Source organism: Rana temporaria, chromosome 5, assembly GCF_905171775.1.
Source record: "Rana temporaria chromosome 5, aRanTem1.1, whole genome shotgun sequence".
Classification (NCBI taxonomy): domain Eukaryota; kingdom Metazoa; phylum Chordata; class Amphibia; order Anura; family Ranidae; genus Rana; species Rana temporaria.
The window spans coordinates 261351900-261367717 of NC_053493.1; the positions used below are offsets into that span (position 1 = coordinate 261351900).

The window sequence follows — 15818 nt, forward strand, 5'->3', positions numbered from 1 at the left end:
ACCTTCCTTCAAGGGGTCTTACGTATTAATCCTCCAGTTAAATCCCCGCTTTGTCCGTGGGATTTAAATCTTGTTCTGTCAAGTTTACAGAAACAACCTTTTGAGCCGTTGGCTGAAATTCCTTTGGTTTTACTAACAAGGAAGTTAGTATTTTTGGTCGCCATAGTTTCCGCCAGAAGAGTATCGGAACTGGCAGCCTTATCCTGTAAGGAACCATATCTTATTTTACATAAGGACAAGGTCGTTCTCCGCCCTCATCCTTCCTTCCTACCGAAGGTTATATCCAGTTTTCATCTAAACCAGGATTTGGTATTACCATCCTTCTTCCCTAAACCTACTTCCAGAAAGGAAGGGTTGCTGCATACCTTGGATATTGTCAGGGCCATGAAGGCCTATCTTAAAGCTACAGAGAAGATCCGGAAAACAGATGTGGTGTTCATTTTACCGGATGGGCCCAAGAAGGGGCAGGCAGCTGCAAAATCCACCATCTCGAGATGGATTAAACAGTTAATCTCTCAGGCCTACGGCTTGAAAGGGTTGCCTCCTCCGTTATCATTAAAGGCTCATTCTACTAGGGCCATGGGCGCCTCCTGGGCAGCACACCACCAGATCTATATGGCTCAAGTTTGCAAGGCGGCAACCTGGTCTTCTGTCCACACGTTTACAAAATTCTACCAGTTGGACGTAAGAAGGAATACTGATACAGCCTTTGGGCAGGCAGTGCTGCAGGCTGCAGTTTGAGACCCTCGGATTCCGGGGGCTCCCTTTTGAGTTAAATTTAAAATTTAAAATTATTTTTTCTCAACTAAGTTGGATTTATTATGATTTAAGTATATCTCTAAATTAAATCCTTTTGTCTTAGGAAGATGTTCTCCCTCCCCTCATTGTAAGCATTGCTTTGGGACATCCCACATAGTAATGAATATGCCGCTCTGTGTCCCGTGATGTACGAGAAAGAAAAAGGGATTTTTAATACAGCTTACCTGTAAAATCCTTTTCTTGGAGTACATCACGGGACACAGAGCTCCCACCCCTCTTATGGGGACCATTTTGGGAGGCATACTGCTTGCTACAAAACTGAGGTACTCCTCCTATGGGAGGGGGTTATATAGGGAGGGGCACTTCCTGTTTGAGATTGCCAGTGTCCATCACCTGAAGGTACTCCATATAACCCACATAGTAATGAATATGCCGCTCTGTGTCCCGTGATGTACTCCAAGAAAAGGATTTTACAGGTAAGCTGTATAAAAAATCCCTTTTTTTTCTGCTTTCAACACTTCAACTTCAGTGACAACATATTTACTTTCTGCCCAATATATTCCACCAACTTCCAGATGCCATTTTAACGAGATAATAAATGTTATTCACTTAACCTGTGAGTTGTCATAAAATTAGGGCTAATCTACTAACCATTATAAAATAAAGAAGCAACATACTCCTGTCCAGCCAAACTGGTGTAGACCTAAAAATGGCCTCGGCCCATGAGTCTCTTCCAAATCCACACCCCCTGACATGTTTTTGCCCTGCCAATCAAAGCTTAATCATAGGGTCATCTTTTCCCCCCAGAGTCTGGCTTCCCCAGCTTCAGTGGTGTTCATAATCTGCTACAAATCTTTTGTTGGCTCTACCAACAACTATGTGCTTAAAAAAGAGTAAAATGTGGGACAGAAAACCTCAGTAAGCCCAAAAAATCGTAATATAATTGAATTTACAAAAAACCCACACACCCAATAAAAAGTTATATCCAAAGGTTATAGTGCGGATGTTACTGGCGTTTTTCTGTGTTAAGTGGTTTGCTGCAATCAAAAAAAATGTGTAACTCACTCAGTGGTGATTTACCCAAAACTTGATTAATGTAAAATAAGGATTGCGCTACCGTGGGTTTTGTATGTCTAATCCTGTGTAATGCACACAATAGATTAACACCAACAAGTGTTACCCTGTGTTGTTCCACTACAAATAGACTACTAAGTGACAATCCACCAATAACTAGATATGTGTTCTTCTGAAAAAACTACATATGTGTATATAAAACGCACATCAGTATGTTGTACGCGTGTTGGTATATCCAAAATCGTGCTTTTTAAATTTTCCAAGACATGTCCTACCCCCTATCGGGAGCTCAAAGTTACAAATCTTTTAAAACCAACAAAAAAAACAATACAAAGAAACAAACGAGTGTATGTTGTAGTATCAACAGACCACAATTAATATGGTGAAACGATGAATAAATAAATATATACGTGAAATGAGTGCGAAAAAAATATATAAATGTATGCGTCGAGAGGTTCCTACATAGATTCTCTGCACTAAAAGAAAAAAGTTCCAATATATTAACCAAGTGCTCTTAATCAATATTCCTCCTGTGGGGTATTCAAATGCAACGTGATTTCACCACTTCCGTGATCTTCCCATCCCCGTGCTAAATGGCCACTCACCAGACCCCATTCAGTAAAAGCCTTTGGTTCATTCCCAGAATAACCACTCCTATTTAGTATCACCACAGTTGTTGGGTATCTTGAATAGTTTTGGTACTGCGTCTTTCTCTATAATAACTCGGAGAAGGGATGCCCAACATAGTATAGTAGGTACAAATGTATTTAGTTTAAAATACAGAACAAGTATTACAGGAAGCTTCCTGACGACACATTATAATTTGCGAAACGCGTAGAAGCTGTTGACACCCACAGGACACCATACCGTTCACAAGAGAGGATGGGGGGGGGACGGACGAGGCGTGATTTATCCCTTGCATGTTTGGATACACGGCAGGAGAAACTTGGTGCCGGCAAATAGGCACACTAAAATGTGAGTGCAATACTTGTTCTGTATTTTAAACTAAATACATTTTTTACCTACTACACTGTTGGGCATCCCTTCTCTGTGAGTTATTATAGAGAAAGAGACGCAGTACCAAAACTATTCAAGATACCTAACAATTTTGGTGATACTAAATAGGAGTGGTTATCCTGGGAATGAACCAAAGGCTTTTACTGAATAGAGTCTGGTGAGTGGCCATTTAGCACAGTGATGGGAAGATCACGGAAGTGGTGAAATCACGTTGCATTTGAATACCCCACAGGAGGAATATTGATTAAGAGCACTTGGTTATTATATTAGGACTTTTTTCTTTCTAGTGAAGAGAAGAGGATCTATGTAGGTAGTTTCTTTTTATTTTGTATTTTTTGTTGGTTTTAAGAATTGTATCTTTTGAGCTCCCGATAGGGGGTAGAGCTTGTCTTGGAAAATTTAAAAAGCAAGATTTTGGATATACCAACACGCGTACAACATACTGATGTGCATTTTTTTATATACACATGTATTTTTTTCAGAACACATATCTAGTTATTGGTGGATTGTCACTTAGTAGTCAATTTGTAGTGGAACACAGGGTAACACTTGTTGGTGTTAATCTATTGTGTGCATTACACAGGATTAGACATAAAAAACCCACGGTAGCGCAATCCTTATTTTACATATATCCAAAGGTTGTTTTTAAGTATGTGTTCTGTGTGTAAGAAACAATGCTGTTATACGTTTTTCTCCTTTTTTTCTTTTGAACAGTTTACAGCATACCCACCAACACCGCCATTGCAATTTTTCATATCAGCAAACAATAGTTTATTATCTAAGGCAGGGGTCTCAAACTCTAATTACCTGAGGGCCACAAGACAAGTTTTCATATGCCATGGGGGGCCGCATGCAAACTTTCAAACTTCAAAAACAACAGTACTGGTGTCAGCGAACACATTATTAACCCCCAGCCCTGGTGTCAGCGAGCGCATTATTACCACCAGCACTGGTGTCAGCGAGCGCATTATTACCACCAGCACTGGTGTAAGTCAGGGTTTGACAAATTTGCTTGGAATCTAGGAGCCAGCTAAAAAAGTTAGGAGCCAGAAAACGCACCCCGTCCCGACGAGCTTGCGCGCAGAAGCGAACACATACGTGAGCAGCGCCCGCATATGTAAACGGTGTTCAAACCACACATGTGAGGTATCGCCGCGATTGGTAGAGTGAGAGCAATAATTCTAGCTCCTCTGTAACTTAAAATATGCAACCTGTAGATTTTTTTAAACGTCGCCTATGAAGATTTTAAAGGGTAAAAAAGTTTGTCGGCATTCCACAAGCGGACACAATTTTGAAGCGTGACATGTTGGGTATGAATTTACTCGGCGTAACATTATCTTTCATAATATTAAAAAAAATGGGGATAACTTTACTGTTGTCTTATTTTTTAATTAAAAGTGTAATTTTTCCCAAAAAAGTGCGCTTGTAAGACCACTGCGCAAATACGGCGTAACAGAAAGTATTGCAACGATCGCTATTTTATTTTCTAGGGTGTTAGGATAAAAAATATATATAATGTTTGGGGGTTCTAATTAGAGGGAAGAATATGGCAGTGAAAATAGTGTAAAATGACATTAGAATTGCTGTTTAACTTGTAATGCTTAACTTGTAATACCAACGGCCACCACCAGATGGCGCCAGCTCACATCTGGTGGTAATAACTTGTAATACCAACGGCTCACCACCAGATGGGGCCAGCTAAAAAAAAAAAAAAAAATTTTTTTTTCTTTTGCTCCCCTCACTTCCACCCTGCCTGCGGGCCATTTATAACTGGTCCGCGGGCCGCAAATGGCCCGCGGGCCGGTACTTTGAGACCACTGATCTAAGGGCTGGTTCACACCATGAATTGCATAGGAACACGCTTTGCATTCCTGTGCGAATCGCATGTGATCCGGATGCAGTGCAATTTTAGCCCATTCATTTGAGTGCAAGACAACACCAAACGTAGTGAATCAACAGGGCTGTTAGTGTACCTTGCGATCAGCTGCAGGCAAACACACTGCATTTGTGACCTGCATTTGGGGTGCCGTTTAACATGGACACCCACTGCAGATTGCAAGTACAGTATGTTCTGAATGCAGTGCAGGAAACGGGCTGTAAAGCAAGATTAGGGATAGCGCTGTGATTGAGCAGGGTTAAGGACAGATGTGTAATGGTGGGCACATACGAGAAATGACTCCTGGCTATATATCCCTTGTGTTCTTTACCATTATTACAGTGCCTCCTTAAACATTTATTTTTTTGTTATTGTCTGCTTTAAATATTTAAATGCAACCATTAATATTTCTTGCAGTGCAGGATGAATTATGCTGAAGTAGCGTAACTCGTGTTTTTGTATTTTGAAGGTCATTCAGTGCGACTGCTGGGTCAGAAAAAGGATAATGGAAAACGGTTGGGGGGAGCTCGATTGGATTTGCCAAAGATTAGGAAGAACCCACTGATAGAAATCATTTCCATCAATACAGGGTAAGCTTCTTTCAAATTTGCTCATAAAATATTTAGTGCTGCGTAAGAATTCAATTTCCCATTTCTTCTGACATGGTGCTTTCTGCTGCTCAACTTATTAAAGAACTCAAATCTTATGAATACCTGTGGAACTCTCAGGGGTATCTTTCAAGTGCTGAAAATATTTACTCTATTTAATTTCTGCTGATTGACTTTTTGGTTTTATGCATTATTTTCTGTATTCAACATTTTGATTCTTACATCTACAATTACTGGCTTTCTTGACCAAAGAATGTACATAGTCAAAACACATGGACACAAGTCTTCTCTTTAGGGTGATAATATGACCACTAGTGAAATGTAGGATCACTATAACCTCTCTAGTGAATTAGTATGCATTGTGGTTGTATTGTGGGGTTAAAATGTTTTCTTTTTTTTATAGAAAAACCCCAGTAGACATTGAAACCGTCAGAAATGCATGACGTTGGAGCTATATAGTTTAAAAGGGTTTCTTCCATGGTTGATTCTTAAGACATCTTTCTTAGCATAGGCAAGTTTTTAACCACTTCCCTACCGCCTCATTGTGAAATGACGGCGGCAGGGACCCCTTCTCGATCCGGGTGGATGTCATATGACGTCCTGCGTTCCCGGCGATCTAGGGCGCGCGGCGTGCGCCTGCGGCGACGCTCGTGACCCGGCGCGAATGCCCGGCGGCCGCGTTTGCCGCCGGGTGCCCGCGATTGTCGGTAATCACGGCAGGAGTGTGGATCTGTGTGTGTCAACACACAGATCCACCTCCTGTCAGCGGTGAGGATACCAATGTGTGTTCCCAGTACAGAGGAACACACATCGGTCTCCCCTTGAGTCCCCTCCCCCATACAGTTATAACACATCTTAGGACACATATTAACCCCTTCCTTGCCCCCTAGTGGTTAACCCCTTCCCTGCCAGTCACATTTACACAGTAATCAATGCATATTTATAGCATTAATCGCTGTATAAATGTGAATGGTCCCAAAAACGTGTCAAAAGTGTCCCATGTGTTCGCCGCAATGTCACGGTGACAGTAAAAAAAATCGCAAATCGCCGCCAATACTAGTAAAAAAATTTATAAAATAAAAATGCCATAAATCTATCACCTATTTTGTAGACGCTATAACTTTTGCGCAAACCAATCAATATATGATTATTGCGATTTTTTTTTACCAAAAATATGTAGAAGAATACGTATCGGCCTAAACTGAGGAAATTTTTTTTTTTAAATTGTGATATTTATTAAATAAAAAAGTAAAAAATTGTGTTTTTTTTTTAAATTGTTGCTCTTCTTTTGTTTATAGCGCAAAAAATAAAAACCGCAGAGATGATCAAATACCACCAAAAGAAAGCTCTATTTGTGGGAACAAAATGATAAAAAAATTGTTTGGGTACAGTGTAGCACGACCGCGCAATTGTCTTTCAAATTGCGACAGTGCTAAACCATTTAAAGCTTAAAAAAAAAAAAAAAAAAACTTTTACATGGTTTATTAAATTAAAAAAAGCTTCTGTTGTACTACTCAACCTAAGTCCAGAACTGTTCACTGATGGTTTTTGTTTCTGATGCTAAATGTCGACATACTTCGGGTTTGAATGACAGACAGAAATAAGAGAATGAGAGATATGCAGTATTTTCTAAGTTGGCTCACAATATTCATACCGACAAACCTAGTCAATTACCGTATTTGCCGGTGTATAAGGCGACCGGGTGTATAAGACGACCCCCTAATTTTACAGTTTTTTTAAGAATTTTTGCCTGTACTCGCTGTATAAGACGACCCCCCCTTCCTAGGCTTCATATTTCTTCCTTCTGGAGCCATATCTTTCTTCATTCTTGCTGCAGCTGGAGCCGGAAGCCATATTCTTCTTACTTCTTGCTGAGCTGGAGCTGGAGCCAATCACGGCGAGCGATGTATTCTATTAATGAATACAAAGCCTGCTTGGATTGACAGAGGCTGTAACATAATCACCCCACGCCTCTCTGACTCTCAAAGCCAATCCAGGCAGGCTATGTATTCATTTGAATACATCGCTCACTGGGATTGGCTAAACGGTATATACTGTATGTAGCCGAAGCTACATACAGTATTACCGCACATCCAACAGGCATCCGAGCAGCTGACCCGGCGTATAAGACGACCTCTGCTTTTTGGCCAGTTTTTTTAAGTGTAAAAGGTAGTCTTATACGCCAGCAAATACAGTAGCATAGTAGTTACAACATGTCTGCTTCAGTCATTGCTGACTTAGCCTGCCTGCCCATATTGGATATGTTGGTATACAGATTTATATGCAGTATTTACCATTGTTAGAGGGGATTTGGAATTTTATCAAAATTGTCCCATAAAGATACTACACTTTTTTTCTCATTTGTTGGTATTCATTTCCATAAGATTTTATTAAGTATATTCGGAGTAGGGATACAGAGGGGGAAGAGCATAGAAAACCATAAGTTACGTGGGCCCAACGGCCTAAAGGTATGCATGGGTACCATAAACATAACAGTGTTTTTATCGTTTAACCACTTAAGCCCCAGACCATTTTGTAGCTAAAGGACCAGGCCCCTTTTTTCGATTCGGCACTGCGTCGCTTTAACTGACAATTGCGCGGTCTTGCGACCTGGCTCCCAAACAAAATGTCGTGTTTTTTTTTGTTTTTTTTTACAAATAAAGCTTTCTTTTGGTGGTATTTGATCACCTCTGCGGTTTTTATTTTTTGTGCTATAAACAAAAATAGTGACAATTTTGATAAAAAATACAATATTTTTTACTTTTTGCTATATCCCCCCCAAAAAAATATAAAATATATATATTAATATATATATATATATATATATATATATATATATATATATATATATATATATATATATATATATATATATATATATATATATATATATATAAGCATTTATTGATTATTTGTGCAAAAGTTATAGCGTCTACAAGATAGGGGAACGTTTTGTGTCTTTTTTTTTTTTTTTTTTTTACTAGTAATGGCAGAGATTATCAATTTTTATCGTGGCTGTGACATTATGGCGGACACATCGGACACTTTTGACACTTTTTTGGTGCTATAAAAATGCACTTTTTACTATGAAAATGACACTGGCAATGAATGGGGTAAACCTGTAGGGGGCGCTGAAGGGGTTAAGTGTTTCCTATGGAGTGATTACTACTGTGTGGGGGCTTGGCTTGATGTCACTGATCGTCGTCCCCCTATGACAGGGAACAGACGATCAGTGACACTCGCACTAGGAAGAACGGGGAAAGGTTTGTTTACACTTTCCTCTCCCCGTTCTTCAGCTCTGTGACCCGATCGCGGGCACAGTCACGGAGCTCAGGATCAGATTGCGAGCGCACAACCCATGGCTGGGCTCTTAAAGGCGACGTGCCAGTCTGCCGAAGTATATCAGCGTCAAGGGGTTCTTAAGTGGTTAATCCAAATATAATGACAAAAAGTTATAGAGCAACTCTATAATGCTCAAAAGGAAATGCAAATGAGTAGCAAGGGTTATAGGTCGAGTATGAACATTTGTTTCTCAGAGGCTGGAAGGGCCCTGTTTTGAGAGAAGGCAAGTCTGTTTTGGAGATGACTATGATGTGGCTTGAGCTGGTTTCTTGAGACAAGAAAAGATAACAAGCCAAGCAGGTTTGTAAAGGGGGTTCAATATGCAGTGGCATAGATACAAAGTTTATTAATAGAAAAGAAACACAATTCCAATAATGTATGGCTGTTGGCCACAAAACGGTAAAACCTTAAGCAATATTAAAAAATCATGACAACGTTGTCACAATAGAGGTTTAGACAAGAGAAATTGATTGGGGAAATCTCTGTATGGTAGTGAATGAGGGTAGTCTTCTGGGTGGCGAATTGTATAAGGTGGCATTTACATACACAGGGGAGGGCTGGCAGGGGAGGGCTGGCAGGGGGGGCAGGGTGTAAATCTCCCCCCGGGCTGGTGACACTAAGCACAGCTACCGGCCGCCACTACCAAATGCTGTTTTTTGCAGAGCAGGAATATGCCTGCTGGAGCTCTGTTAACACAGGTCACGGCCGCTGCTCACCTCCCACTGTGCAGCCGTGCCTGTGTCGGCTCTGAGGTAGATGGCTGCAGAGCTGAGCTATGTCTCGTCTCACACATAGCTCAGCCTCAGCGCACACCAGCGCTGACATCCCCCTTCTCTCTCTGCACAGACATCTGCTCCTTCTCATGAGTCTGCCCTGCCCACACTCCCCGGGCATGTGTGGGCACTGGACAGGAAGTTTGAACCCAAAAATACATCATACAGTCTGCCTGCGCCTCAGCCTCCATCCTGGTAAGCTCACACACTCTAGTCTCTCCTGCCTCCCAGTGTATAAAAAGGGGTGCTCTGTGGACTTTGTTAAAGGGGAGGGGGGCAGGCTTTGGTGAGCAGAGACCCTCTTCACACAATAGTCTACAGCATGCACCCTTAAATCAAGTTTCCCAGAACACCCCTTACATCAGATCTGATGTATATGGGCTCTGTGCGGACTTTGATGTAAAGGGAGCCTCTGTGCGGACTCTGATGTAAGGGAGGGGGCCTCTGTGCGGACTCTGATGTAAGGGAGGGGGCCTCTGTGCGGACTCTGATGTAAGGGAGGGGGCCTCTGTGCTGAATCTGATGTAAGGGGGGCCTCTGTGCGGACTCTGATGTAAGGGAGGGGGCCTCTGTGCTGACTCTGATGTAAGTGGAGCCTCTGTGCGTACACTTGTGATCATGAAAAATCGAATGCCATTTTTCATCAGATATCCGATGAAGCTGACTTTCATCAGTCTTGCCTACACACCATCAGTTAAAAAAAACGATTGTGTCAGAACGCAGTGACGTAAAACACAATGACGTGCTGAAGTTGAAGTTCAATGCTTCCAAGCATGCGTCGACTTGATTCTGAGCATGTGTTGATTTTTAACCGATGGATTTCCCCACAGACGATCGTTTTTTTTCTATCGCTTTTTTAACCATCAGATAATTTTAAAATGGGTTCTACGTTTTTTCACCGATGGGGGGGGGGGGGGGGGGGACAATGGGGCCCACACATGATCGGTTCGTCTGATGAAAACGGTCATTTTCATCAGACGAATCAATCGTGTGTACGCGGTATTAGACTGTTTTTCCTCTATCCATCACTTTTCCACGCTCTATGGGCCACTTAACTGGACTTGCCCCCCAGGCCTAAGGCTGCCAGCCCTCCCCTGTACATACATCTAAGGGGATTTCCACGGTTTGCAGACCTGCTGACAGCCAAGATTCGTTTTTTTTTTCCCTCCCTTCCCCTGCTAATCATTCACATATCCCTACCTTTTAATGGAGTTTCACAAATAAATCCACCAATTGAACTCCAGCTCCATTTCTAGTGAATTTGACAGGTTATTGACAGATGTGTTCCACAATAAGTGTCTCCTATTCCCATTCAAGTTCTTTTTACTGGGACTGAGTGTTTCTTTGAGTTTTTCATCAGCAGGCCTCAGGCTGGGTTCACACTTAGTGCGAATTGGATGCAGGTGAAATTGCAATTTTGATGAGAAAACATTTTCTGTCGGTTACGGTCACTTTCATTGTTCCATCAATTATTTAGTAGCTTCTTGGCTAGTGTTTTTGTAAATAACCATTTCAATACCTTTTTTTAGACACAAGAAGTGGGTGTGTTAAAAGGTTTACCTACAGCAAAATGTTTTTTTTTTTTTTTTCTCTTGCTTTTGGTTGAGCAGTGAATGGTTATTTGAGCGATTTTCCCACCACTTCTTGTGAAAATAAGGTCTACTGGAGTTCAGCTGTAAGTTAGACTATGGCTCGTGTTGCTGTTTTCTATAGGTTAAAACAGCATCCATCTGTTATACAAGTCAGATGTTCATGCACTGGGAAATATAATACTAAATTACCCCCCCCCCCCCCCCCCTTCGTGCCGGTTCACACAGGAGCAGCTTTTAAGTTGTCCGACTCTGAAGACTCCCCATACAGTGCGAATTCAGCGCGGCTTGCAAAACTACTTCTGTATAAAAGTCAATGCAAGCCACTCCGAAGTCGGCCTCAGGTAGTACAGAAACCTTTTTCTAAGTTGGAGTGACTTGAGTCGCTCCTATTAGAATGGTTCAATTGCAATGCATGGAGTGTAACTTGTCTGATGGCTAAGTCGCCTGACGGGTCGGGTCGTCCCTGTGTGAATCTGCACTTAAAGGCTTATTTTTATATTGGGCTATTTTAGCACTGCTTTTTTTTATGTTTTTTTTTTTTTTTTTTTCTCATTATGAAAACCACTTGGAGGTATATGAAGTGTTGTGCCAAACATTTAACAGGCCAAGACACATTTTTGTCATTAGGTGATACTATAGTAAGAAAGCATCTGTGAAGGACAAAGTCCACTGCACTGGCAGGGACTGATGAAATTAAAACACAAGACTCCCAAGTCACTTTCAATAAAGTAAATTGTGTTTTTATGTTCCCACATGCCTTAGTATGGAAGTCAAGATGTGCCATTTGTGATGTTTTATCCATTAAGCTGAAACCAGAGAATCCCTTGCCGCTTTTGTAGGCTAGTGAATAAATAGGCACAGTCTACTCTTTTTGTATGCTATTTTCATGAATTGGTGGTTTATGATCACAGAAATACCTCATTTGACCCTTTTTTCTTTTTTTTTCGGCACAAATTGTACTAGATTATATTTTTACTCTAATATGGTGCTATGGTTTACAGTGAAACAGTAAATCATATATTTTAAATGTATTTCAAAGGTAACTGATGTGGCTGTGAACATTCTGTAGAACCCCTTTTATTTTTTTAAAACATACTGTGAATCTGAAAATGGGTGAGAAAAGTAATTTTATCAAGGTTATAAAGGTTTTTTTTTTTCTATTTGAAAAGAACACAAACCAAATATGTGAATGATCTGTCATGTTTCATGAACCTGGGAGATACAATTTATAAAAGACACAATTAAAGTAATTGCTTCAAGTTATCTGACCAGGCCACAAAGAGAACATACAGTTAAATGGGCACCCTTTGCATAGTGAAACACGCATACAGTCTTTGAAATCAAGCATTGGCTGCATAGAATGTTGGTTATACTAAACAAAAAGATTGCTTACTGGGTTTGGACGATTTCAGTCACTGTACAGCTTTCAGAATTCACACTGTCTGTGTGCTCCTCTTATGGGAAAAAATTCCATTCTTGCTGATTTTCCAGTCCCTTCAGAGGATTACAGTGGGGGTGTAGTAGGGAGTCTAGGGCAATCCTTTTGCATGTGTTATGAGTGCCCTGCACATGGGTCAGAGCATCTCCAACACAGCAGCTCTTGTGTGATGTTTCTGATCTGCAGTTGTCAGGACCTACCTACCAAAAGTAGTGCAAGGAAGGAGAACTGGGAAACAAGCGACGGGGTCATGGACACCAAAGGCACCTTGGTGCGTGTGAGGAGCGAAGGCTGACCCGTGTAGCTAGATCCAATAGAAAAGCTACTGTGGCTCAGATTTCTGAAAATGTTAATGTTGGTTCAGATAGAAAGGTGTCAGAACACACAATGCAACATAGTTTTTTTTTTTTGTGTATAGATCAGTGTAGCGACAGACTGATCAGGGTTCCCATGTTGACCCGTGTCCGCAGCCAAAAATGCCTATTATGGTAGTGTGAGCATCAGAACTGGACTGTGGCACAATGGAAGAAGGTGGCTTGGTCTGATGAATTCAATAATGATTTGAGGAATATGGTTGGAAAGATTTACTAAAACTGAAGAGTGCAAAATCTGGTGTAGCTGTGCATGGTAGCCAATCAGCTTCTAATTTCAGCTTGTTCAATTAATCTCTGACAAACTTGGAAGCTGATTGGTTTTTATGCAGAGATTCACCAGGTTTCGTGCTCTCCAGTTTTAGTAAATCTCCCCCAATGAGTTCAAGGTACTGACTTCCTAATTCCAATATGTCTCCAATACAATGACCATGCTGTATAATTACTAGAAAAACAATAGTGATCATTATGAGAACCACTTCCACCAAACACAATGGGGGTTATTTTACTAAAGGAAAATCCACTTTGCACTTCAAGTGCACTGCAAGTGAACTTGGAAGTGCAGTCGCTGTAGATCTGAGGGGGACATGCAAGGAAAATAAAAAACAGCATTCTAGTTTGCACATGATTAAATGATAAAATCAGCTAGCTTTCCCTCATTTTAGATCTACCCCTTAGATTTACAGCGACTGTAGTTCCAAGCGCACTTTCAAGTGCGCTTGCAGTGCAAAGTGGATTTGCCTTTCGTAAATAACCCCCAACATGTGGTGTTTATAATGCTCATAAGATCTTCATCCAAAAGTAGCAAATCAAACAAGTCCAATAACCATCATTGTTCCTCCTTCCCGATAAACTTCACCCTCATGTGCAGTGTTGTAAACTCAGACCAGATATACTTGACCTATTACGCCAAGAAGGTCACAAATTGCTTAATATATAGGTGAGTATACAAGACATCTCTTTCCTTCTCTTCCTCCTCCTGCTGTATTCATCATAAAACAAAATACCATCTGAGATTATCCATATGCTCCTTCAGTTTTACCTTGGGTAGTACAGCCTCAATTCTCTGCTTCATTCCACATAATCAAAAAATTATGAAAAAAGAGGGCCTATTTTAATGTGCATAAGTCACAGGGTGATACTGCGAATGCACCTATTAGAGATGTGCCACCGCCCCGATATTACAGGAATTTGAGCGAAAACTATTAAATTGGGCTTTAAGGGCACACAGTACAATTTGTATTGAAAAAACTAAAATATTTATTAATATGGAATATCATAAAATCAGTCAGACAAAAAATCAGATTTAGAAATCAAGTCAGTAGCTGGTACTACAAGGGTTATAACAGCAGTTATACAGTCTCAATATACACAAGCTTAGTTTAGACAGCACGGTTGAAGATACAGTCTTGAATAGTATAACCCAGGTAGTGATCCGGAGGTTTAATGGAGGACTTGCTCTACATGTTGCGCGCTTCGCGCTTCCTCAGGAGCAGAAAGATATTGCATAAATAGGCCGCGTAGGGGGTAAACAAGTGACAATCGTGTATTGACCCCACAGTGGCTGGGTATACAAAGTAGTATTGGTCCAGCCTATTGTAGGGGTAGTGTCATAAACACGAAATTATAAAAGTAATGGTGTTGGGGCAGTCAATTGCTGGTAAGCAATGTAATTCAGATCCGGGGGTGTACATGCGCGGTGGTTCGGTGCTAGGTAAAATAAATTGGCACAGAAATGGCAGATAAATAAATCTACCAAAGCAGTCTGTAGATCCTCAAGCACAAAGGCAGAGAAAATTGTAAGCAGAGCTGGCAAAGCAAAATCCTAGAAGTCCAGAAGCATAGGAATCCGCAGCATGTCCCCAATGGAAAGGAATGACGCCAATACTGATTTGAATGACTATTGGCGTCATTCCTTTCCATTGGGGACAATGTGTTGCTGCCATGTGGTTGGCTGTTTAGCAATTTGTGTTACCAAGAAATTTAACAGGTCTACCTAATAAAGTGCTGTGAGTATAGAAAAAGAAAAGACTGGCCTAGTGCATTATCCAACAGATTTATTAAAGGCTATGAATAAAATCATAAAGATGTCTACTCGCAACCATAAGTTTACCACACGTGGCCTGATAAGTGTGTTTTTCATCTCTCATTGAGGCTCTGAAGAAGGCAGCCAGTCCTTCAAATCGCATCAGCCTGAGGGGTCTCATCCAGGACCCCCACACTCCCAGGTTCGGTGACTTGAGCAACCCATGAGAGAAAGCTACACATGGCCTGAGGAGTGTGTTTTTACTTAGGGTTGTGAGTAGAAATCTTTCACTTTATTAATATCTTTTAATAAATTGTTGGATAATGCACTAGACCAGTGCACCCTCTTTTGTTCTATTCTCACTGCACTGTCAGGATGACTACAGTCCTAGAGGGCAGAAAAGTATTTGAGATTAAAAAATATTTAAAATGGAGTTTGGACTTTGTATGAGGCACGTGGCTTAGACCGCCACGGGCCTCCATCCCTGCAAGGGTTAAAAAATGGAAGATTGGGACTTTAAATGAGATGCGATTATAGCAATATGCGATTAAGTATAAATATGGAAAAAAAAAAATCTTTCCATAATGACCAGGCTCAAAAATACCAGCCCAAGAAGCACCAAACCAAATTAATCTGTCTAACTGTATGTAATTAAAACAGAGGTTTAGTTGCAGTCATTTGCAAATGTCTGGGAAACTGCAGGCCACGTCACGGCACTCTGTGTAACTGCAGTCCTAACTATAATTTTTAAGGCCTCCAAAGGAGGAGCACAGGTGTGCCAATCAATAGACGGGGAGCAGAAGGCAACCTAGACCTGCCCCTATCTAAAGTTGGTCTGGCAAATGAGAGCACTGGGAAGACAACAAACAAAGGTGAAACCAATACATGCCTATCAAACCAAATTTTATACTTAATCGCATATTGCTATAATCGCATCTCATT

General features: G+C 41.0%; 1 protein-coding gene across 3 annotated transcripts in view; it reads left to right on the top strand.

Moving 5' to 3' along the window:
- CDKAL1 (CDK5 regulatory subunit associated protein 1 like 1) overlaps positions 1 to 15818 on the top strand; it is a 947145-nt gene that overhangs the window by 255353 nt on the left and 675974 nt on the right. For all 3 annotated transcript variants that reach the window (XM_040353783.1, XM_040353784.1, XM_040353785.1), the window contains exon 8: positions 5196 to 5316. In XM_040353783.1, the coding sequence (XP_040209717.1) occupies positions 5196 to 5316 (121 nt within the window). The remainder of the gene's footprint in view (positions 1 to 5195; positions 5317 to 15818) is intronic.